The sequence below is a fragment of the Haliaeetus leucocephalus genome, unplaced genomic scaffold (genome assembly GCF_000737465.1).
Source record: "Haliaeetus leucocephalus isolate CR32 unplaced genomic scaffold, Haliaeetus_leucocephalus-4.0 Scaffold751, whole genome shotgun sequence".
Taxonomy (NCBI): domain Eukaryota; kingdom Metazoa; phylum Chordata; class Aves; order Accipitriformes; family Accipitridae; genus Haliaeetus; species Haliaeetus leucocephalus.
Window position 1 is genome coordinate 4,961,234 of NW_010973187.1, and position 25,471 is coordinate 4,986,704.

Here is a 25,471-nt window from a genome sequence, read left to right on the forward strand (position 1 = left end):
ATTCGGGTTGATATAAGTTGGGGCCATGGCTTGATAGGAAAGTTTTGACAGTAATGTGGGCAGAAGTGCCAACCTCCTGCATTAGGCTGGTGAATGGAAGGGGAGAGAATGAGGACGGGTAGTGATAAAAGCGTGACTTGTCAAATCACAGCCTGAGCCTAAGCATTAGTGTAAATAGAAATTAATACTTAGGTGTGAGGAGGTGCAGATCAGTCTGATTTGCCGCTTAAACACACACGTAATTCTCAGCTTGTGGAGATGCCAATCTGACATACAAATGGCATATGTCTTTGTAAATACAGACCTGCTTTTTTGCTGGCTTGGACTGGAACATCAATATCATCTAGGTTCAAGCCTGTATTGCATTTGAAATGGGAAACTTCACTGACTGTCATGAGGACTGAAGTTTTTGCCTTAATTAAAGATGTCGGTCTGGTGCTGTTACCTATTGTGTAAGATACTGTCCAACTGACTGAAGGTTACAGGATTTTTTTCACTGATTTTGATGGAGTTCACTCAGGTCCCTAGGATGGAATAATTTATTTAGTGCTTAACTTTTCACCTGAGATTTTTCTGCTAACATTACTTGCAGTAAAAATCTCTGTGCAGTGTGATATAGGAAAATTTCTCTGATGTAATCAAATAAGGAGACTTAAATACATGAACATACTGAAGCTAATTAGCCCACATTGTGAAACTTAAAGGGACTTTATGCTTGGACATTTGTTACACTTTTGTTATTAACTGTTCCCTCACCATGCAGGGGTTTTTTCCATTTAAAAAGTTAATGTAGTGCTAAAAAATTTAAGGTAGCAGTCTGTTTTCCATCAAAACACATTTCTTCTTCATGAAAAGTAAGAACATTGATTTCCTGTATATCTATTTTATATAGTCCTAAAGTAAAGATTAAAGTTTTGCAAGTCAAATCCTTTATCTTTTGTAAATTATTGCACTTGTGCGTTATGGGCTGTCAAATGTAAAAGAACAGCAGAAGTTTGATGTAGAATATTAAAAGAAGAGTTATGCTATGTAAAAATATAACTATTCATTAAGCTAAATAAACTCCTATCTTCCATTTAAAAAAAAACAAACCTCTATACCAGGTCACATTCTTACTTGCACTCAGTAGCAGCCTGTTCTACAGATTCCATTAAGTACTTGGGGACTAAGGTTTTCATGAATCTAATTTATGTCATGTTCTGCCTGTTGATGAAAGATATGTAACCTAGTCAAAATAATCTTCTGTGTATACTTCATTTTAGGGACGATCACTAATAGTAGTGTATGATTTGCCACAATGGGATTAATACAGAACTGATGAACCCATACCCAAGGGTCTTTTCTATTGAAACTTGTCCTATTTAAAGTTTTATAGTAGTTCAGTGCCATTTGCTGTTCATGTGACTGTTTCACCTGTCACCCATTTCAGTTATCTAACAACCTGGAGCAATTTAAGGAATTGCTTGGAAAAAATGATCACAATACATTTTTCAAGATAAGTCAGCACGTATGCTCACCCTAATGGTCTAGAATTGCAAAGCCTTGGCTGGCTAGAACTCCTGCACTCTCGCTAGGCATTGTACAAATACAGAACTAACGGCTTGCCATCCAAACATTTTGGTCTCTTTGACTTTTCTGGGCAGACCACAAAGCAGCTTCTCATCCTGTACGCACTGATAAAACAGTGTAATGCACCTTCTGCCTGACTAGTCCCAAAACTGAGCACATCTTTTGTAACAGTCTTCTGATTTTTTTAATCAATGTATCATGCCGGAAAGTGCTCGCTGAATCAAGGTCCAGAGTATTTCCAGGATAACGTTAGCTAAAATTTGGAGGTTTCTAGAGATCTGTATCATTCAGACAAATAATCAGGGTTTTCTTCAAGTGCAAAGATTAGTTTCATTGCAGAAAATGCTTATATAGTACCGGTGCATAAATATTGCTGTGAGTTCACAGGTAAGACAGTACCAGCAGTCCATCTTCATGAAGCAAGTCTGCGCATAGCCTAGTGAAATGGTTTTAAAAAGGTGGAGAGAAACAGGCCATGGTTAGTTCTGAGTACACACCGCTTGGAAAAATAAAATGTTTGTGTATGTGTTAACTAAAAACTACCAAGTTCAACCTGGTATCAGTGAAAGTACAGAGAAAGTAACTGTTCTGAGGTAGCGTCCCTCTGACTTGTGTCTGCATCGGACAATTCAGTTGGGAAGCTGCAGGTCTGAAGGTTACTAGCTCTCACCTTCAAAATATGCCAATAAGGGTGGAGGACAGAAACCTCTCAGAACACTCTTTGACCTTGGATTGGTAGTTCTGTGTCTGGCTTCTTTTCTTATTTAATGACAATCATACAAATATTTAAGCAATCCTGTGAATAGAAATCAGAATTCAAGTCTTTTTGGCCTGCCATTTCCAAATGCTTCTGTTACAGTCATGGTGTCTTTCTAGTTTTTTCAATCCTTCATCTCCTTCTGTGCTGTGACTTAACAGAGGATTAGGAATTGCTTCTCCCCATATCAGTGATAAAGAGTAATGTTTGGGTCTCTTGCAATATTCATACCAACCAAAAAAAGGAGGGGGTGAATCAGGAGTACCAAGTATCACAATCTACTTACCAAGCCCTGATGAAGTTTGAGAGGCTTTTGCTTAGGGTCTCAGTTTCTCCTCTCACCAATCTGCCTTCCAAGCTGACCTTACCTTTTCCTACAGGACTTCATGCTATGGTAGAAACTACAATGCAGAGTGATGCTGAGAACCTCCACCCAGCCACAACCTCCCCTTATCAACTTCCCTCCAGGGACCTCTACATCCCACATGTGCAGCAACCTTGCTGCAGGATTTTGCTAGAGCATGACAGAGAGGAGGGTCACAGCATTCCTGTGGCTGAAGCAGAGAGACCAAGCACAGGCCACTGCCCCATTTTAGACAGGGAATTAAGAACAGAGTTCTGACTAGTACCACAGTAGGAGGGACACATAATAATCATGCCTTTACCTACATGGAGTGTTGTAATACTTCCAAGGTATTGATGCATCACTAGTTTAATTCATCTCAGGCAATAAAAGGGCATTTAGCCAAATCTTCTATTTTCTGAATAAGTGACCTGCGTGCTGCACTGTTTTTTCAGCAGTAAGTGCTACTTTCTTTTCTGGCAGTATTTTCTAAATACAAAATATCATGGTATTGCTTTAATGGACTTGTGTTGTTGCGTGTTAGTTATGTTCAGTACACTGCTTTGCTGCAGCTTCCTGTAAAATGTTTACATTGTGCAAAAAGATGCCTGCTGTGTTAAAAGGAGGAATGAAGGGCGAAAGTTGACGGTAATTTTGGACTTGGGTGCTTCAAGCCCTACCACGTCTTCTTTTAGGCACCTGACTTTTGCCTGTGTAAGGCAAAAGTAGTCCTAAAGTGACAGAGGTCAGGAGACGCTTGTGCACATACAATCTACTACATCTCAAAAAGACCTTGCCTTCTTCCACTAAGCACTGACATCCAGGTGCCCAAGAAGGGTATTTATTTATGGAGAAGGAAACTGTTGAGGGCTCAGATCAGCCACCATACTCTCACAGCATGACTCAATGCTACAGGCAAAGGAATAAAGCCAGCAGTGTTCCATAAGTAATAGACACAATCAGTTCCAAAGTGCGTACCTCTTCCTGAACATCAAGTTCATCATCAGGACGGCTTGTTTCTGTGAATTCTATGGGTTCTTTAGACTCCTGCATGAGTGAAATCTTGGTAGAAAGAAATTAAGAAATGTGATGAGTTACACGTTGTCTGTATCATTGAAATTGATTTATTATTCTGAATTACCTTAATATAACTTCCACAACTCACAGGAATCTGTTGTTCACTGTTCCTTGACAAAGCTGTTGCTTTAGTTCAGCTGAGAGAAACTTACATGTTGGAAAGCTTTTGGTCCTGCCTCTCTTTGTATGACTAGTTATGGCTTTGTAAAAACAATAAAAGCAGATTCGATTTCTAAACTGCTGTACGGCTTTGTCAAAATGTTAATCTCTACTATAAGACAGGACAAAACTTCTAGATCCTGGGTAGTAAGCAAAAATTATAAAAAAAAAAAGGGGCTCCATCCTAGTTATTTAACAGCAATATTAATTACTCTTTATTTATAATACTATAATAGCAATTGCTAGGGAAGGAGTTGTGGTGAAAATATAAGGCCATTTTTCTAATGTGGGTCCACATCTTTAAACACTACAGAGTATTCTGGTTATCTCAAAAAACGCAGAATACAACTAGGAAATGCACAGAGAAGGGCAGTAGGAATGAACACTAGCATGGAACAGCTTCCACGCGCACTCACACCAAGTAGAATGGGACTCTTCAGCTTTCATCAGAGGTATATGAAATTATTAACAGTGTTGGGAAAGGGAGCAAGGAATGATTATTCATTGCAGCTAAAATCCAGAAATCCAACAGGATTAAATATTTGTCATATAACACATTTAAAATTACAGAACCCATGGCCACAAGATAGTGTCAAGCTAAAAAGTGTGAAGGGGTTCCAAAAGGAGTATGACAGCTGCATCAAAGAGAACTCCTTCTGCGACAATTAAATATAATGGTCCACATGCAACCTCCAGCTAAGGAAGTTCTTAAGCTGCCAGTGGTCAGAAACTAGAAAATGTGTCTTAGGATGAAGTGTTCTCCATATATCCTGTTTCTCGTGTTCTTTTCACTAACAAGACTCTGGGGTCGACAGACCCTTCCTTTGATCTAGCAAGATATTTAGGTACTACAGAAGCTGTCCAATTTACTAGACTCTCCCTTAATTTGTACTACAGCTCTATGTCTAGTTTTCAAACGTGCCATGCTGTAATGGAAATTGCAAGAATGAACGCTAGATGGTAGAAGGAAGGGAAATGTACTACTGGATATCCTTACCTTCTCGAAGATGGGATCCTGGTTGTCACTGTATGTCATTTGATTCCTTATGTAGAGCACAGCATCATGGACAGTCAAGAAGAATATGTCTTTTCTGACTATATCATCAAAGAAGGCACTCCGTTCCAGTTGAGATATAAGGTTGTCTGAATAAAAGAAAGTCGTAACAGGTTAATACAATTTGAAGTAATTTAAGAAATAAGTGTCAAAATACATGGTTACAACTATCAGAAATCAAACGTACAGCCAAATCAAGTCAATCAACCATAGCTTTGTCTTGACTTTTACTTTCCATATTTCCTTTAAACCCCACTCCTTGTGTCCCACTGCAGCCCACCATGTTTATCAGTGTGATAATTTACATTTTTATTAGAACAAATGCTCCCACAGACACATCTAGAGATCCCTTCTCATCCCTTCTCATATTCATTTTACTCTTTGCATGAGTGGTAGTAGAAATATTTGGATGTTTACCTTGATATGAAGCAAAGTATACTCTCACATCAATTCTCTCAAACTCTCTAATTATCTAAAAAAATAAAAGTTTGTAACAAGGACATAAATAAATAAAGCCTGTAAGGAGAAAATACATATATTTCTATATGTGTAATGTATAGGCACACACACACAATTAATTTGTTTCTGAGTGTTTTCATTCCAAATTGTATATTTTGTTTATTCATCATAAATAAGGAACTGCTATACTCTGCTATACGTAAAGATCCAGTAGTTAAGTACCTGGCTGCCGAAGTGGCCTATCTTCAGCTATGTAAGTGGAACTATCAATTTTACGCATATATAGATTGCTGCCTATTAAGGTTCTCATTCTGATCTCATAATATGAATAATCATGTATTTTCAAGTGAGAACCACGTGGGCCTGAGCAAACTTTATTCCTCCCCATGTACGTGTGATATGATACAATCTTTCACTGGCACATGCAAATTTTTTTACACAGACTTTTTCCCTCATGCAGTGCACCAGAAGGACCTGTTCTTGGATGAAAAAGCTGCATATGGGAAGAATCATGTCTGTGGACCCCCTAGCTCTTTTGTGTCAGAAGCTGGAACTGAACTGAAACTAGGCAGAAGGCTGAAGCAAGGCACACAGCATTCTTGTACTTCAGTTAGTTAAAAGGTGGGAGACTGGATTCTACCCCTGGCTCCCTGGTGGCAGGCAAGTCTCTTAGTATTTTCAAAGGTGATTGCTAATTCCATCCCGTTCTGTTCATTGATAAACTAGAGTCTGGGTAATCTAAGATGTGGTTTATAGAGAGGCTAAGCAGTACCAACTGCAAAATGAACTTAGTGAAAGCAGCAATCTGAACATACAAAGTATCATAAAAGACTAAAGACTGCACAATCTGGTCCTCCACACTTGTAACAGGGCACCAAAAAATAATGGAAATACTTGGCCTTTATCTCTTCACCTCATTTCCCTCTCCCTAAACTAGGAATATTATCTTAGCACATAGTGTGATGTTTGAAGATGAATTAATGAATGTTGATGAAGCGCAGTGATATTAGCCACAGAAAACCCTATAAAGAAATTAATCATTCTTCCTTCTGTCATAATTTAAATAATATGGAATGAATAAATAAATTTTGTTGCTAAAGACTGAAGTGATGGTAAGATGAAATTTTTACTACCTCTGTGTTGAGTGAGCATCATCCTGTGCCCAGATTAAAGCAGGAGGCATGTGGAAAGAAAATCTATAACTAAAATATTTCATAACATATGCATACAAGGGGACCACATTTTGCAGTTCTAATTTTAGAGTACTTGACTGTGCAACCTTCATATTGTTCTTTTAATGCATTTTTTAATTTTTTTTTTCCACATAAAGTATGCACACCCCAATATTCTACCTCTTGCTATGTAAGTTTTAAAGGTACTTTTCAGGAACAGACTTTTAAAACTTCAGAAATTAACTTCAGCTAACAGCTCTCAATTTAGGTACTACTGACTAGTTTCATTTTCATGGAGCGCCAGAAAAAAATGCTCTTACCGTTTTTATTGATCTCACAGCTACAATATCCAAGAAGGTTACTGCTCCAAAATCAAGAATGAGACTGTGGATGGGCACCTTGGGGATGTTTACTTTGACTGGGAGTTCTGAATTCCAGTCCACCTGGATCTCTACTTCTTTGGTGGGAACTTGAAGATCTTCGTTGTCTTCAGGGTCCTCATCAGTCTCAAAAGCTTCATTATTAATACCAGGCTCACTGATGATGCCATTCTAATGTGCAGATAATATATGGAAGATAGCATTTAATCATGGAGAAAGTTTTGGAGTTACAGAAAATACTTCCCTGTGATAACTTCTGTTTCAGGAATGAACAAGACCGACACTTGTGACCGTAGCCCCTGCTCCCGGCCCCTGGTAATGTGGTTAGCATAACTAATGCCAATTTATAAGGCATGCAGCCATTCTCTGTGACCGAGCAGGTCACGTATTCATTCCCTTTCCCCTCACTCTCAGGCCTTGAAGGTCCTGTGAACTAAGTAGATAAATGAAACAGATTTCTTCATTCCCTCCCTACCAGCCTCAAGATTCCAGTGTGCCAGGCTGATTACTCCCTTGCCAGCCTTTAAGGTCCCAGGCATCCAGCCAACCAGGTGTTGTTGATGACCCCATCACAGAACAGGGAAGCATAACAGTGCACAGAGCACCGTCCATAAAATTAAGCAGTTACAAGTCCTAAGTGGGGAATTTGGACCAGAACTGCTGCTGGACAGTGAGACCTGTGACCCGCCAGTGGCCAGGGATGCCTCCACTGTCATCTGCTTCCTCTGAGGACTGGGTGAGTGAGTTGTCTTCTTTTATATGATTTTTGAGTCTAGATTATGATTGTTATATTGATACATCAAACTGTGTATTAAGATCTGACCCAATCTGCAGAGGGTCCAGGTGATTAAAAACCATAAGTTAAGTTAGGGTCTAGGTGATTAGAAACTTTAAGTTAAATGGTATTATAAATTCTGTATTACGCTACTTATAAATTGTACTACATTGATTCTGTTTGTAGAAATCCCATGCCGTTCTAATCATAAATTCTGTGCTATACTAATCATAAAATCATGTTAAGAAAAATAAAGCTTTAATTGTAACTACAATTTAATGTCATCATCATTCTGCCAAGGATCCCTAAAAGAACCTGTCTGTCCCCTTAGAGTTGGGTCACAATACTGCATCCCAGAATTTAAAGAAAAACAAGATAGAGCACATAATTGCCTCCTCCTCTGTGCAGTGTATCAGCTTTCCTCTTTTTTTCTTTGTTAAAAGAGCATCTTCCTGCAAAAAGGCCACTATCTGGAAAATTAAATACCTCAGAGCTACTCCCTCCCTCAATAGCTTTATTTCTAGGAGATATTTAAGACTGATATTTTCAGCTTTGAATTAGATTTACTATATATGATAACACGGTAAAATGACTAGGTCAAAAGCTGGAATGTCACATAACTGAGCATTTAAGTGCATCGTAAATTATAATATATACAGGAAATACTGCATCCTGCACTGAGAGCAATGGCAACAGGAAACCCATTTCTACCTTCCAGCTCTAGAGATTTAATAGGTTGCCTATACCTGTCCAGTCCTGTAAGCATTTAATTATTGAAGTGTACATTCCATACTCAGAGGAACGTATGTTGCTTTCTTTAAAGAGGATGTGGAAGGCTATGTCTACCAGCCAACTGACACAGCTCACCTCTGCATAGGAAGCTGGATGATAGGAACATGTACACATGAAAGAGCCAGCACTTTTACTGCACAGAGACAATCTGAGGTGGTGAGGGGTAAAGGTAAGATCAGGGAATCTCTTGCTTCCACTCCTGTTAACACTATGTCTGCACAGCTGTCTGTATCTGTGGGGTCTTTGGCAATAGGTGTACTGCTCTGCTAAGTCTCCTGCAGGTCCCAGACTTCCTACCATAGTAATAAATCACACTTTTCCATCTTGATTTTGAAGATGAGTATAGAGGAACTCATAATTAAGGCTAAAGTAGTAAGTTCTAACAGTAATCCTTTGAGAAAGAATAGAAAGAAATAGAATGCTTTACCTTAGTAGCTTTTAACTTCCCCTTCTTGATTAGCTTTTGTATCTTCCTCAGTGCTTTGAGTCTCTTATTATATACCTTGACTGCATCAAATCCCACCTACAGAAAAAGGATCAAAATTAAATTATATAAATTTACCTAGATATAATTCTGAGGAAAACTCAAAAGACAGTTAAGAAGCATCCAAAACTATCACATATCACTTACTGTGGATTTGAGGCTGCTTTTCAGTCCATCGATGTTAGCATAAAAAATTGGACTTGAAAACTTGAGAATCTTCACACCTTCTGGTTCTATAACCTGTTGCCAAAGAATAGAAGGTTAAGCGGCAACAACCATATTTTGGCTAATAAGAAGCAGTTTAACTGTTTCAACAGTTCAACTACGTATCTAATTCACAGAAAATGGCGTATCTTTGCTGATAATTGAGGTGATTCAGTTTTTAGAAGCTTACAGCCCCAGCATGCGATATGGACCAACCATCTGGATCAAGATGAAGAATTTAATGCTGAAAGTTGTTATCTTCGAGCACTCCACTTCCAAATTCAAATTGTCCACAATTTACAAGGCACAACTTTGTCTTACACTGGCTTGTAGACTGAAGGGAAACAACTCAGAAATTACTTACATTTTTGTAGTCCTTGACTTTCTTGTAGATGTCTGTGCCAGGAATGTTTCCAAAGCCACCCCATGAAGGACTAACAGAAGCAAAAAGAAAATTCAGTGAAGGTAAAAATCATACTTAGGCATTCACAGAATTGAAGGGATTGCTGCATATAAACTGTCATAGACTCTTGTAGTCTGCTCCCTTCTGCCAAACTAATAGCCTCATTGCAAGTGTGTTGTTTGTGTCTTTTTCTGATTTGTAGTGAATGGTCCTTTTTAAAGACAAGGTACTTTGGTCTCAGCCTACTTGCCGCACCATTTTTATGTAGAGCTGAATGAATAACTTGTTCCATTTGTTTCCCAAACCAGAAAAATGTTTTAAAGGCAGATTAGTTTGGTTTGAATGAAAAAAAATTTTTTTGACTCTGAAAAAATTAGATCACTTTTTTTGTTTCAAATCAACTGAAACAATACATTTACATTCTTTTCAGATTATGTAAAACTTTTTGTCCAACCCTTTTAATTTTTATTTCAGTCAATAACAAAACCAATATATTTTGCAGTTTCCAGATATATTTTGAACAGTTGAAACAAATTGTTTTGAAGTTTGTAAAGCCTCACCTTCCTTTTGTATTTTGATTTCACATACCTGAGTTGAATTTGGGATTGTTTTCTGAGGCTCTAAAAATTCCATTTTTCATAATTTACTATTCTGTAATAAATTTTGCAAGGCTTTATTTTTATGCATTTGCTGACAGTGGAACTATCCTTTGGTATTGCTAGTAACCATACTCTCTGTACTCCAGGCTGAAGGAAAGGAGTTATGTTGTATTTTCAGAGAAAAGATCAATGAAAAGTAACAAGATGGCCAAATAAGATTCTGCAAAGCCACCTTTTCTCACCTTTCCACTACCATATGTTCTTGAACAGCAATAAATCAGCCACAAGCACAAAATTTTGTCTTACTCTCATGGTTTCTCTTCCTCTCCTTGCACAGGCATACACTCAGTCTTGTATAAGCAATAAGTGAAAAGGTTATTGGCATGTGCAACATACTGTTGTAGTATTACATGTTAACAGTTACTATAAGGATCACTTAATTACAGAAGCCATTCATACATCTTTTTATATTTGATCTGAAATGTTCCTCTCCCTTTCCAGACCTCAGCTATGTGGGTGCATAAATAACATACGGCTAAGTACCACCACATTACCCAATATGATACAGAATAAATACTGATAAAATAACGCAGCTTCTCTTTTATCAGTGTAATTAAATGATAGCACACAAACAGTGTTTTGTTCTAAAGAATAGATTTTTTCCATTTCAAAATTTTTGTAAACCCAAGCAGATTTTCTGCCACAATTCATCTTGCTTTTCAGCATATTTTCTTCTTTTTTCATGGTATAATACTAACAATTATTTGTGATTCTGTGTTACTTACAACTGAACTCTCAGCACAACTGTCAGCAATCCAAACAAAAGGCCAGCAAGTAATCCCAAATCAAGTCCCAGAATGATGGATGCTACACACGTAAAAACCCAGATCATCTGGAGAGGAAATAACAAATGTAAAGTCTCTTAATTATAACATGTAACTCCTGGTCATGCTAAGGAATCACTAGACCAGACAATATGAATAGCAGAAGAATTTAACTTTGGAGATGATCATAGCACACTAGTAATTAGCTGACTTCCATACAAAAGTCTTCCTCTTCCTCCAGGATGCTTCTATCAACCACTATCTTATTAGGCATAGTTAGCTTTTTAGGAAATAATTTTTTTTAACATAACAACATTTTTCAAGGATCCAGTTACTTTGGTGAAATTGAAGGACATGCAGTTAACCATTGCTTTTTCTTCTTTCTGATGGTGGCAGTCTTTATTAATCTTTCTTTAGAATTTGGAAAGAATTTATTTTCCCAAGATGTAAAATACTGTAAGATGCCCCACCTGCAGACATATAGAGAGGGAAGGGGGCTCCTCAGTGATATCTAAGAACCAGAACTGTTGCAGAGAGGTATTTCATATTAGCAGGCTGATGGCACTCTCTAAAGTCTCCACTGAATACTCAGGCAGAACAGTTGAAGTGGGGTCCTCAGTTCCTCCCTACGTCACTGCCCAGGCAGAACACCCAGTGGACCCAATCTTTCAAAAAGCTGAGTGCCTGCACTTCTCACTGAAGCCAGTGGGATCTTTTACCTATAAAGAGAACTAGTAAACAATTGACTAAAAAATTTCAAATCTACCTAAGGCAGGTACTGCCCAATGACACACACTGTAAAATCTAAGCATAGTAAGGACTGCATGGAGAAAATACTTTCCATACAATCTTCTCCTGCCCCAATAGCCACACTGAAGATCTATTCCACAGAGAAAAAAGGGGGAGGTGTGAGCAAGTACCCTGAGATATGGTTATAGTGGTTTGCAAGAAAAGCCTGCTCACATATCCCTTAGCATGCTAAATGTATCCACATTCTAGCTTGGATTAGTCTTGCTACAACAAGAAAACATATTTTTCTGAGGACTACCTGAGATTATCCAGGCAAATGGGATGCTAATGTGGTAACAACATAAATATATGTACATGAATTAAGAAAAGGTTGGCTTTTCTGACCCATTTAAACTGTACAAAAGATAAAAGCAGAATGGTAAGGGTGGCAACAGGCCATCTTTATTCTGATTTTCAAGCCATCTCAACACAAGATTGCTGTAAACTATGGTAATTGCTATGAAGGAGTCATCACTGCACAGGAATACCCTGATTGGCACCCTTACTGTGGGGTATAGGGAATAAAGAAGATAAGCAGAATACCATGTAAAACTCTAAACCAGGGAATTTTTAACTGGCCTCATGGCACGTGCATTTTGAGGACGCACATTAAAGTTTTCTGATGTTAACCCTACAAAATTCTGTTTATATGATAATTAAGAGAAACCTGGATGGCATTAAAAGGCAAAAAGAAAACCAGCCAAAAACATTCAGGAGAAAAGAAAAAATTCAGTTACTTACAGCATCCACTTTATTCTGTCTCCACAGACGGGGAACATCAAACACTTGCATGAACATCCCTTTCAAGTTAGCTACGACTACAGCTGCCAACACAGACTATGAAGAAAAATGATGGAAAAGTGTTATTCAGAAGCCAAGATGCATACTAAGATAGCACTCAACATTATACACTATAAACCAGAGCCTCATCTGGTATCAGTCACCATAGTTTAAACAGAGCTATTAATTCGGCCCATCAAAGTTGAGCATTTGGATCTGATTGGTGCTGGTGGCTGTGCTGCAGAGGACAAGTACGGTACCTTTTGTAAGGGCTCTAGCAATTTCCCCAGGGCAACAATGGAAATCAAAACAATCCCAGCTGAGATTATACCAGCAACCTGCGAAGAACAGTTTATAGGAAATGAAGTTATTAAGACTCTATCTTATGTTTCTAGGATTACAAAGAAAAATGTACAAGTAGTTGCACATTACATTTCTTTAGGAACAAGAAGACCTGCTAAAATGCCATTGTGTTTAGGCATACATGGGCAATCATTATACGCTTCAGCTAACACAGAGGGAATTCAATTAAGCAGGTAGTGTAAACAACTGCACGCAAGGTAGTAGCTCTTGGAGGGGTTACGTTCCATGGAGAGATGAAAGGAGCAGAGTCTGTGTATCAGCCGGAAAAGGGGCTGCTGGATAACCTGTAGTTATCCACTGCTAAAAAATGCAAAGCCGTAGTACTGTAAAACAGAGTAGCTTACTCAGCATGAGAAAGATGGCACATGGTCAGATGAATGGCAAATAGCAGGGCTGCTCAGGCCAGCACATGGGAGCTTAAATGTCAAATAGACAGCTGCAAGACAATTTCCTCCCTCATCCTGAATTCCTACTGTGACAAACTCAGTCCCTTAACTGAGAATGAAGTTCTGGTGAATTAGGTTTGAAGGATTTCTGGCCCCTAACGTAACTCATGCTATGTAAAACTTGATTGCCCTCTTCTGGCAGAGCTATAAAAATTATTCACTACCAAAGCACAAGCTGCTAGCTAAGATACCTGTGGCTTTCCACATGCCAGCAACACAATCGTTTTAGGGCTATTTTCATCCCATTGTGAAAGCTGTGCTCTATACAAGATTAAATTTACCTGTGCACAGTACTAGTAAGAAGAGGTCATTACCTGAGTCTTTCCACCAGTACTTTCTTGGACTGCAGTCCGTGAAAGAGCAGTAGTTGCAACAAAACAAGAAAAGGCACCTGAAAAAATGTTGCTGAACCCAAAGGCAATAAATTCCTGAAAGATAATTAGATGATGCTGTAAATACAGATGCCTGAAGACAATTTTGCAATGGAGAATAACAATAGCTTCTACAGTAGTTTATAATGTAGGTAGCACAATAATATTGAGAAAATGGATTAATAACAGCTGTTAAATGTTTACACAAATTCCTCTTGTGCCAGTGTAACTACCTGTGTTTGGAAACCAATACAATGAAGTTGGCATACTCTCCCTAATTGTACATACTCATCTTAGTGTAAAGACATTTAAAGCTTATTTCCATCAATGTTATCAAACCTAACACTTCTAACAATTATACTGGTATAATTGCATCAGGAAATGGGACTAGTATAATTTTAACCCCCAAGTATCATCAGCTAAACAAATATTTTTAATCAGTACAACAGTCTCTGTTTAGACAAGCCTTAATTAATGCAAAGCATTGTATTATTAGTAGAACTAATCAGGAACTTTGCAATAAAACAGTTTCACTGAAAACTTCTAGTTTGTTGAGCCAGAAGTTTCTCACTCTGAACATCCCAATGAACTCATGCTGAGTCCCAGGCAGCGTTCTCATAGATTTGCCCCAGGGTCACAGATGCTGGCGCCTACTGATGCTGGTTGTTCTGCTCAAGTGACAAGGACCCTGGAGCTTTATGTCCTGGGATCTGGGCCATTCCTCTGCTGGGAAATGAAGCATTTGGGAGCTGCCTGCAACCCCATATAATTGACAGAAACATTGTTTTCACCAAGCTGACAGAGACACAAGAACTTTTCACTCACTGCAAATTTTTAAAAATATAATTTGAGATTTGATTTTGACTCTCTCCCTTCTTTTCTCCAAAATGAAATTTCCTGTAAGCTTTTCTTTAAGCTCCAGCTACAAGGACAGGATTTTAAAGTCAGGTTCTTTAACACAACAGACCTAGATGATTCATGCCTATTCCTGTGTAACAGCTGTACTCCACAAGAAAATGTTGGAAGTATGGTTCCTACTGTTCTTAGGTCTTAATAATCTATGAATATATGAAGACAAAATAAACACTGGCAGATAATAGTATGGACCCATCCTTCAAAATTATTTTACTACCTGCTTTTATGATGTTATTTTAACTTCTCCAGTTCAAGTAAAAAATGTGTCCATCATTCATGGCTGTATTGAACCTTTGCTATGTGTAAAATTCATAGCATAGTATTGAAAGGAAGGCACTTTGCTTTTACAGACAGTAATTCTATTACTACAATATTTAATTAGTATCTTTGAAGCACATCAGTGCTGGCAGAATAGCATATTCAACAAAGGAACAGCATAAACAGCACTTCCAGGAATATGTATTATTCATTCAGATTTATTAAACTGAAAGTCAATGCATTTTAGGCAACTTTAAATCAAAGTGTTACCAGATATGAACTCTGTGTATTGTAAAGTGACTGGCATGTTCAGAAATATAATTTTGTTACATACTGCAAAACAGTGTTTCCAAAATCAAACTTTATGTAATCCATTAGTAATAAAATATCTTAAAATAGCTTATCTATTTATTGTAGTGAGTGCATTTTCTCATATGTTCAAAGGATAAAATTCAAAATTAGCATAGATGCAGGACAAGGAAGCTTTCTGACATTCTTCTCCCACGCCCATGGGCAAGCCACATAACCCCCCGTGAAGACACTGAACAACTGCAGGAATTCTTTAAGAGCTTGTCAATGCATACATAGCTCATGTAACATTCTAGCTATGTGCCTTTAGAAACCAATGGTTAAAACAATTCAGCCATTTGGTGCAGACAGTTATTCAAGTATATTCATATGCTGGTGGGCATTTACTTTTGTGAAGCTGCAGGACTTAGCTATACAGTTCCAAGTATATTTATATTGATGTAACTGCTGTTGTGCTGAGAAGTACAACAATTTATTCTGTAGGAATAAAATCATGCCTTAACTGAAATCCTGCATGTAGACTAAGCCTAAATAAAGCTGTCCAGAACAGCTTCTTAGCTTGACATTGCCTCCCCTCACGCCCCACGCCCCCCCAGCAACTCACCTCAAAATATGCCTTACAAATAGAAATGGAAAGCAGGTTGCTAAAGCTGGCCATGTCAACTTGACATCACCAGAAAATTCCCCTATACAGTGCTTAGCTTTAATTATCTTTCCAGAGCTACTGCAGTCACTAAAGCAATACAGAAGGAATTAATTAGTATGAAAAACCCACACTGAAGATAGAGCATATCTGGCTCATCTCTATGTAGTAAAATTGTCAGGTAATATATGGCCACTTCAGCTATTTCTTTTCAAAGCTGAAAGAATTTCTCCTGTCAGACTTCAACTTTAGTCTGAAAAATGTATGTGAATGACATTTCTTTCATTTGGCTACATAAGTCAACATGAAACAGAACTTAAATTCACTATGTTTATAAACTATTTTGGTTATACATACCTGGTTTCCATCAATAGCATAATCATACTTGGTTGCATATACTTTCCCCACAGATACAGCAATAGCATAAGCAACAATAGCAATGGAAAAGGAGGCTGCTATCATCTGGGAAAACAGGCTGACATCTGGAGGTTCAGGAGGCAAAAATCTAGCATTTAGAAAATATATTAGTGTTATCAACTTTGATCAAATTCTGTTCTTACTAGAATTGTCAAGGAGTTTGAGGTGGAGGCATACAGGTTGCTCATAATGTGAAGTGTAATGTTTCAAGTTAATAAAAAGGTGGAAACAGGCCATTGACATACAGAACATGCTTATCTAGCTCACCATAGCCCAAATCCTGATGCTATTAGTCAGCAACAAAGCTCCCATTGTTCTCAGCATGACTGAGATTTGGCCTTATGATAGCAAAGTGAAAAAGTACATTTTTTGAAGCATTGAATAAAGGATGTATTGAATAGTATAATGAATTACATAAATATGTTAATGACACTTCATACTATTGTTAACATACTTCTTCAGAAGATCTCAAAAACATTTTATCCCCTACTGTGTTTCCACAAATTTTAATTAATCAAGCCCTGAATACCAAATGGAATGTGAAGGTTACTACTGTGAAGTGCTCTGAATCTTTCAAGTGAAAGTCTCTACCAGTGTAATCCTCAACATCCTTGCTTCTATGACTATGGAAGTGACAAGACTGATTGGGATAACAGTTGTGGCATGAATATGAACCACAGTGGGATAAGTCAGGTCTACAGAACTTAAATCTATACAGAATTTCATTATTAAAAATCCTTTAATTTTTTTTTTTTTACATTTTCCATATTCATATATTCACTTCAAGAGCATGAAGCAATTAATTCTCAGATGAACTTCATGAATCAGGTAGATGTTCCTAAGCCCATTTTATGGATGAAGGAAAGCTAGGCATCATATTTAGATGGCATAATTGACAGAGCCAGAAGTAAACTTCAGAAGTCTCCAGCTCTGAGTTCTAAACTCAGGTTACAGCTCTCAATATCTTTTATGTCTTTTCTCTTACCACTGTCATTTTTAGCCAATTAAAAAAATACCTATTTCCCAGAAAACAAAAGCACTCACCCTCTTGGAATGCTCTTAACAATGCCTGCATTGTATTTTTTTTCCAAGTCAGCAGCATATGAAATGCCAGTGGCTACTATTGTCTGTAATAAAATAAAACAGCAGTTTTAATACTTAAAAAGAGTTCTTGTCTTCCTGTAGCTAGTACCATCTATTTTATCTGTTATCCATTTTTATTATGCTCCTTTGCTTACCACAATAACTTCTATTGGTATAGGTATAGGTATCTTGTGTTTGAACCGATCGTTTATTTCTTTAACTACCATGCAGACAAAAATGGTGAGGAGTCCAGCAGTAAGATCTGCAATGTTGGTGGTACCAATTTTTTCAAATGTTTCAATAAGAGTCTGAAAAATAAAAATGACAACATAAAACATGCCCGTGTCCACTTGAAGAATGTGAAAATACTCATGAGAAGATCCAGATGCACAGGGTTTTGCAGGAGGCAGAGTTACTTGCTTGCTGAGGCCTGGAGGAGCCCGAGGATACTGTACTGTCAGCGTGCTACAGAATCAGTGAATGGATTTAATGGTGAATTTAACTGAAAAAGCATAACTCCAAGAATTGACACACAGGGGGCTTCCGCTTCCCGAATTTTAGGAAATTAACACTAAGTAAGAAGTGCTAAACCCCTACCTGTGTTCTACCTCTACCTGTTCTTGGAGCAAGGAAGGAAGATCTATAGCTTCCTCACTTTGAATAGTAAGGGAGATCCTAATTTTTCTATTCAAAAGACAGCTAGCAGACCCACGGGCAAAACTGTGGTTCACTACGTGCCTAGTACATATGGTCTGTGGATTACGTGTTTCCTATCTCCACTGTCGACATCCATAGAATGCATATGAACATGTGGGTCCTGCCAGGCTGTGGAGAATCCTACACTTGAGAAAAGCATTCACTAAACCTCACCTTATGGTACATTAACCCTCCCAGCACAGTTCAGTCCCAGGCTGGAGGACTCTCACAACGGGGCTGCAATAGGCAGGTCCCTTCTCTACCCTTGCTATGCCCTTGCTTGGTCCTATTGTTTGTTGCAAACAAGTGTACAGAGAAAACACGAAGGGCTGATTACAGAAAAGCTACAAATACTCCTCCATCCTCCTCCTGAGCATCAGGGCAATACTCACTTGCCCGCTGTCTCCAAGAAAATTTAATTATTCCATGCATAGTGAAGCAGCTTTAACAGAATGATCTGGTAGAAAAGAGGTTAGAAACAGACTTCTTGCATCCTGGTAAGCTTCCCAGATATTGAGCTGTCAGTTTAAAGGCAAGGGGAGGGTTGCAGCAGCAGTACCACTACTACCATTCTGAAAAGACTCTGGTTTTGAAATAAAACATCTGAGTGCTTAATCAGCTATGTTTTCTAAGCTAAAGAAGAAGCCTTCCTGAAACACTGAATCAGATGCCTTTCTTCAGGTGACTGAAGCCATTTCTTGCCTGTTGTACCGCTTACCATGGACCCCATTCTTACTGACCATCTCTCGCACTGCCCCACTTCACAGGGCAACAGTAACTTCCTAACTTCAGGTTGTGAATTCTGCTAATGTTGGATGCTTAGTGTTGCAGTTTTTTAAACACCACTTCTGAAGCAAGTCCAAATTTGCTGAAGCTGACGCAGCAAGTCACTGGTTGAGCAGACCAGAAATCACAATTTCTTTGCTCTACACACATCTGCGAACACATTGACTTGGCATACCTGTAAGAACACAGAAGCTTTGAGCTTTAACTTAAAAAGCATTCCACTCGGACTTGCAGGAGCTGGAAGAACCATGTAATTCCTTTTCAGAAATACTTTCTACTAAATGTACTACCCTTCAATAAACATAAAAAATTTAGATAGAAAACCTGCTGGATTAATGAGTCCATCACCCTGCCAGGTATGCTCTAAGGTCTATTAGATAGTACTTTTTCTCATCTAATTTTGCTTGTTCTGAGGGAAAGAGTTTTCATTAGTTCTGAAAAGTCCCAGAACATAATACCTTTTTTTTTTTTTCCAAATAGTCCATCAGATTTTTTTTTTTCTAAATTTTACCTTGCTGATTGTAGTTATATTCATCCTATTATTGCTAATCTAGATGTCTAATGTGTTTTTGCTAGTCTGGTTGCCTGAACTGGCATGTAAGATCTGTAAATACATTTTTTTGTCTAAACCAGCCTCTTTTAGAAATCTGTTATTCTGATGTGAAGTGCTATGGAAGATCTTAAATACTATAAACCTGAATAGCTTCATGCTGAAGTCAGTGACAAAACTCTCAACAATTTTCCTGGGGAAGGAGACTATTCCGTAATATGAGATCTCTAGGAATTCAGTATTTCTGTAATCCGGCCAAGACATTTCTCCATTTGATCGTTTTCTCTAAGACCAACAAATGGAGTTGTGACAGCAACATTTAGCCTCACATTAGCTAAGCAGTAGGTACCTGGCTGCAGGGTGGGAATCTACACCCTTCTTTGGGTATTCACAAGTATGGCTACAGTGTGGAATGGAGAATGATGCCCTTTACCAGAATGACCTGCTGGTTTAAGAGTAAAGAGGGATGTGACAGCGTTAAGAAATGATGAAACATCCTTCACAATAAGCCAGAAAGCAAGGGGTGGGACAGAAAGTAACAACCTAGAGAAGAACTGTTTTGCTGGAAAACTACATTTAAACTTTATGTAAAAAACTGCTCTGCTGAAAGACTTCAAGATGGCAATTAGACTTTCTGTCTAGGGAACCCTGAAAGCAGCTACTTAAGAGCCCCACAGCTATAAATTAACAGCTGCAGATCTTCATTTGAGTGGGAACTAAATTAATGCCCTATACTTAGCAACATACATCTATGAACCATTCCTGTATGAAATGGAAGCAGAAGATAAACAATTATATAAAAATTCTGGCATAGACCCAAAACAGATTAGAAGGGCATACTTACATATATTATGGAAAGGACACCATTATAGTTTTTAGTTGAAACATTTAGGACTATTTTCAATTGTGACACAAGCACTTGAAAAGCAGCTGCAGTTGTGAATCCCCCAACTAGTGGATCTGCAAGGTACCTCACAATGAAACCAATCTGAAGGACTCCAAATATTACCTGGAAAAATCATGAAGAAGAATAATAGCTTGCTAAACAACAGAAAGGTACACTTTTATTTGGTGATTTCTTATGCTTTTTTCTTTTCTCTTTGTTTATACAGAGTCTTAGGACCATCTTCCCCCATTGCAGCCTAGTGTAGCTTAATATCATGCCATCCAAGGAAATAAAGGAGACCTGAAAAAACATGTGAAAGGATGCTCCAGGATATGCACCATTAGCACTTAGTTTCATGCAGGTCTCTTGGTCTGCAATCACAGGGCTAGTCTTCTGTTGTCTGTGCTCCCAGTCACGCTGCCACAGACTCTGCCCAGGATAAGAGGGATAATCCCCCAAAAGCTCTTCAGAGTTTGAGATTACTTTCCTTCATTTTTGTGTTTTACTACAGGAAAATGTCTTACTGCCCTAGGATTTATTTCCATGCCGTATGTTTTCCCATTAAAATTAAAGCAACATCAACCTTGTGTCTTCAAGCCAACTATTTTACCTGTAAAATTCCAACCAGAAATGTGAGGGTACTAGCAATCAGCACTCTCTGCGCATCTCTGGATTCAGTGTCTATCAGTGTCCCAGTACCATTAGTCCCTGTAGCATTACCACCATCTATGAGAAAATTATCATCAGGGGCCATGCTCAATACAACAGATCCCACCATCAAACTGACTACAGGGAATGGACCTGTAATGACAAACAGAAACACTGAAGTTTAATATAGATCAAAAAGAAGCATTTATCAGACTAGACAAGCAAACTCTGAATCAGAAAATCAATTTAATATTTTAACTGAGGTACACTAGTATTATTAGGGGGCCAGGAGCCACAGGCACTGCAAACATGACACAAAGATAGAACTCCTTCCTTAAATAACTTACGTCCTACACACAGGTGCAGTTTCATGCTTTGCTTAAGCCAATTCAGAGCTGTACCAAGGCCAAAAGGGGCAACATGTTCCAACCATCTTCATTGTATCAGCACCACAACCAGACAAAACAGAGCACTGATTCAGCTGAAAGCAACTTTTTTTTTTTTTTTTTTTGGTCATGGTTAGTTTGCAGCTGATCCAGATTGCCACTTAGCTGCATGGTTAGGAATCTCAATACCACGGTGGTGGCAGGAACATGCACCAAGGGGTAGGACCACATCTTTGGGCAGTAGTGTGGTATTACATTGGCTAAAGATGACTGAAACTATACTTTGGGCAAGATACAGAGAAAGTAAGTGATCATTGTGTCAGCAACACACAATCTAAAAGTAATCGCATTTGTTGCAGTTATTTACTAAAATTGTTGCAGAAAAGGAAAACGTCATGAAATATCTTGAAGGATAAGTTAATTTTACAGATACCTTAGAGGACACCTCATGAGTAAGAGTATTGGAGAAAGCATAAAAAGGAGCATTTGATAATGTAGAAAGTAGGAATGGCAACATAAGCAGAGGTGACAACTCAGACCTGGATAGCAATGTGAGCTGATAGGTAGGAGAAGAAGAGGCTAACAAAGTGGGGAGAACATACAGAAGTATTTGATGCAGCAGAGAAGAAAGCTGATGAAAAAGCGTAATATTATGCCAAAGTTTTGGGAGGGGAAAACAGTCTAGTCTCAGTAGATATGAACAAGGAAAGACAGTATTTGGTTTGAATGGAGAAAAAGAAACTTCAGTGATCAAGCTGTAACATGAATTTTAAATATGAGAACTGACAGGAAATAAACCCCATATTTTAAAGAAAGTATTCAGAAAGAATCAACAAGGTTTACCCATAGCCTTGATGTGAGGACCTAGAGCGAGGCTGGAGTGCACACACAGGTTCTGGGTCTCAGCGACAGGCAAGAAGATGATATTGTCCACAGTGATCAAAAAAAGGATGCAGCAAGGAAGGCTTGTAGAGAAGACTAAAAGAGCTCCGTTTTAGCCATCTTGAGCTTTAGGTGATAGACAAAATGTCTGTTCATAATGCCTACTGAGGCCTTGATCTTGTAATTTCTTGCATAGAGTGTAGCCAAAGACAAGATTTAAAGTTCAGCATAAATGCAAGCAAAAAGCACGCATGGGCACAACTGAAGTTAGCTATTATGCACAATTGCCTGTACAGAAAATAAGTAAGCCTTCAGTCCCTCAGACCCACCAATATTAATATTCAGCACAACCAGTTTGGTTCAGAAAGTAGTTATCTTGTATGAAATATGAATGTTCACAGTGAGGATTAACATTTTGTAATAGGTAATTCACTGTAATTTGAACACATGCAGTTACCAACTGAGATGTGCCTTGAAGTTCCCAGGAAAAAGTATGTCAGGATGGGAAAAAAGGCAGAATAGAGACCATATCCAACAGGAACTGCAACCAGCAAAGCATATGCCAAACCTGAAATGATAGATCATCAAAACATCAGATTTAAAATCTCTCAGCAAACTAATATCTTGTCTAGAACAGACTTTCAGAAAGATTTACTCCTTTTGTCCAGATACAATTTAGAACGTGTTTTGTCTGTAAATCAGTTGCAGGCACATATGTAAGTATCAATGACTGTAAATGATTGTATATCCCACACTGGTAGCTGGATGAGTAAGTACTGAAAGATGTTCCTATATTTGTACAGGCAGCACAAAAAAGGCTCAGATGTGAAGTGGGGGAACACTGTTGCAAGAGTGAATGGTCTGCTCCTTGAAAGAAAAGAATGATATGTGAAGTGTTCTAGTTACAGACAGAAATTTCAAGCACAGACTCTGAATTATTGCACTACAAATATGCTTCAGTATGTTCAGCCCTTCTGAAAATCAGGCCACTTTTTTTTCCAGTATCAGCTTAAAAACTTAAAAACCAAAAGTAAATCACACAAATTTCAGTTTTGACCCTTATCATCGTCTTCCTTTATATACCTGTTCAAGCTGTCAAATCCAACAAACAATGAAAAAAAAAAGTTGCCTTCAGTATCATATCCCGGTTAGGTCCCACTGCAGGGTGTAGTATTCTCCTTCAAAGATACCGCAAAAACCTATCAGAGCTCAAAACGAAGTCCTGGTCATACTACTGTGACTGGTGGGAGGACTGCAAGCAACACACACAGTTGCTGGGAGTTAGGGACTGCAGGGACTTGAAGATGCCAGAAGCCTCTTTTCTGGCAAACATTTTGGCCAATTTTCCCTGTATTACATGATTTAGAATTTCAGAATTATTATAGTTTTTTTAAATTACAGCTAGATTTAGATTTGCACTAATTTGGGGTTTTTTAATTTTTTTTTTTTAATACCTAGGTGGGAGACCAAACAGTGTATTTCAGAAATCAGTTCTACAAGTGGAATCTAATTGTGAGAAAATCAGCCCCACTGTGAAAAAATACATGAGGTGGTTACAGTAAGAGCATAATAGCTGTAATAAGTCATATGAAAGGCCCACCTAGCGCAGTTCATTTTAAAAGGCAGGGGAGTCCTGCAACTGTGGCACCACCTTCGGCAGAGATCTTCCAGCTCTGACACAGACTCTCTGCGGGGCTGTGGACAAGTCACTTCATTATTTCTTAGGTCACCCTCTGCCTGGGGCAGAAGTCTGTAACGTTTTTTTGCTACCAGTCTGTGCCTTCTTAGCACACTCCAAGGGAACAGGCAGTAGTAGGGAATACTTGCGGCTAACTGGGAATGTGTAAACTGTTTTCTTTGTTCCCAATGTGAGTCTTTGCCCCCTTGTGCAAGCACTTAATTTCCACTGAAGGAAAATGTGGGCTTGACACAGCCAGCTTAACCTCCCCCAGTTCTGAAAAATTGTGAAAATAGTGTAAGAATATTATTGAGATGAAAGAAATGAATGTGCTGGATCGTGTCAGGGTTACAGCTAGTCTTGTCTTTGAAAGTGGACCTTATCAGCTGCCTCGGGCAGAATGGTTCTGCCCTTTAAGTCTCCCTTAACTAGCCTATTTTAATTAATTTCTGCTTATTTCTACCACACTTCTATTTCTTCATCTGCTGAATGCCTTCCTAGTAAAAGGAATAAGGAAATAAGGAAAATTTGATATTTCAAGCCACATACTGTAAATATCCATCAAGTTTATAAATTCTGTTAATGTGAATATGTTGCCACTTCCTTGAGAGTTGTTTTCTGCAGATATCGGAGCAACCTTACGGGCCGAATTCTAAAGGTGAGTAGATATCAGGGTTGCATGATTTTGGGGCAATAACTAGATTTTTGTAGGCAGCTGCAGGAGAGCTATAGGCTCAGATAACCAAGAAAGAGAAATAAGACCACATGGCCTATCTGATTTATCACAATGTACTTAAAATTTTAAACATAAAAACGAATACTCCTTGAGTAAAAGTCTTGGGAAAAAAGCTAAGCACATCTTGACAGCACGTCAAAGGAAGTTAAATCTCCTAGCCAAGCAGAGAAAAAAGGAATAAATCGAAGCCATCAATTATTTATCGCAAAATAATACCTAATATCTAGTATTCAGTAACAAGTCTCAGATTTGTAATTCCATCTGCAAAACACCCCTGTGTTCGGCCGGCTCCCTCACAGGACCGCCCCCCAGCACGGAGGGCCGACGTGCCCGGCTTTACCTTGCAGGGTGGCGACGAGGCCGGTGCTGACCCCCGAGATGACATCGCTGATCAGCCACTCTTTCACCCGGTAGTTGGGCAGCCACTCCAGGATGGGCAGAAAGGACCTGGCAATCTGAAAGGCCCTTTTTCTCGAACACCTGCAAAAAACCCAAGCGATGAACGCACCCCGCGGGGCTGCAACCGGGAAGCCCCCAGCAACCCCCAGCCGCCAGAGAGCCGGGGCGACGCACGTTTCGAGGCAGGGGCTGCCGCGGCCGTGCCTTCCAGCCAGGGATGGGGCACGAACCGGGTCCGCAGCGCTGCCTCCCGCAGCAAGCAGCCCGCGGGCGGCTGCCTCGCCTCCACGCGCTTTGGCAGGCAGGGAAGCGAAGAGCGGTCCGTCGAGAGACCCGCGTTGGTCGGGCCCCTTCACCCCTCGGCGGGCCGGAGTTCGCCGGCACGGCGCGTCCCCCGGC

The 25,471-nt window shown here is 38.9% G+C and overlaps 1 protein-coding gene across 1 annotated transcript in view; it reads right to left on the bottom strand.

Moving 5' to 3' along the window:
• Nucleotides 1-1,981: 1,981 nt before the first annotated feature.
• Nucleotides 1,982-25,471, bottom strand: part of SLC26A4 (solute carrier family 26 (anion exchanger), member 4) — a 23,726-nt gene continuing 236 nt past the window's right edge. The window contains exons 2-20 of the mRNA XM_010580869.1: nt 25,014-25,153; nt 22,717-22,827; nt 20,954-21,144; nt 20,302-20,466; nt 17,581-17,733; nt 17,387-17,469; nt 16,283-16,430; nt 13,744-13,857; nt 12,881-12,958; nt 12,582-12,677; nt 11,013-11,119; nt 9,590-9,659; nt 9,169-9,261; nt 8,965-9,060; nt 6,911-7,141; nt 5,377-5,431; nt 4,903-5,048; nt 3,648-3,731; nt 1,982-2,005 (exon numbers count right to left, since the gene is read on the bottom strand). Coding sequence (XP_010579171.1) covers nt 1,982-2,005; nt 3,648-3,731; nt 4,903-5,048; nt 5,377-5,431; nt 6,911-7,141; nt 8,965-9,060; nt 9,169-9,261; nt 9,590-9,659; nt 11,013-11,119; nt 12,582-12,677; nt 12,881-12,958; nt 13,744-13,857; nt 16,283-16,430; nt 17,387-17,469; nt 17,581-17,733; nt 20,302-20,466; nt 20,954-21,144; nt 22,717-22,827; nt 25,014-25,153 — 2,185 coding nt within the window. The remainder of the gene's footprint in view (nt 2,006-3,647; nt 3,732-4,902; nt 5,049-5,376; nt 5,432-6,910; nt 7,142-8,964; nt 9,061-9,168; nt 9,262-9,589; nt 9,660-11,012; nt 11,120-12,581; nt 12,678-12,880; nt 12,959-13,743; nt 13,858-16,282; nt 16,431-17,386; nt 17,470-17,580; nt 17,734-20,301; nt 20,467-20,953; nt 21,145-22,716; nt 22,828-25,013; nt 25,154-25,471) is intronic.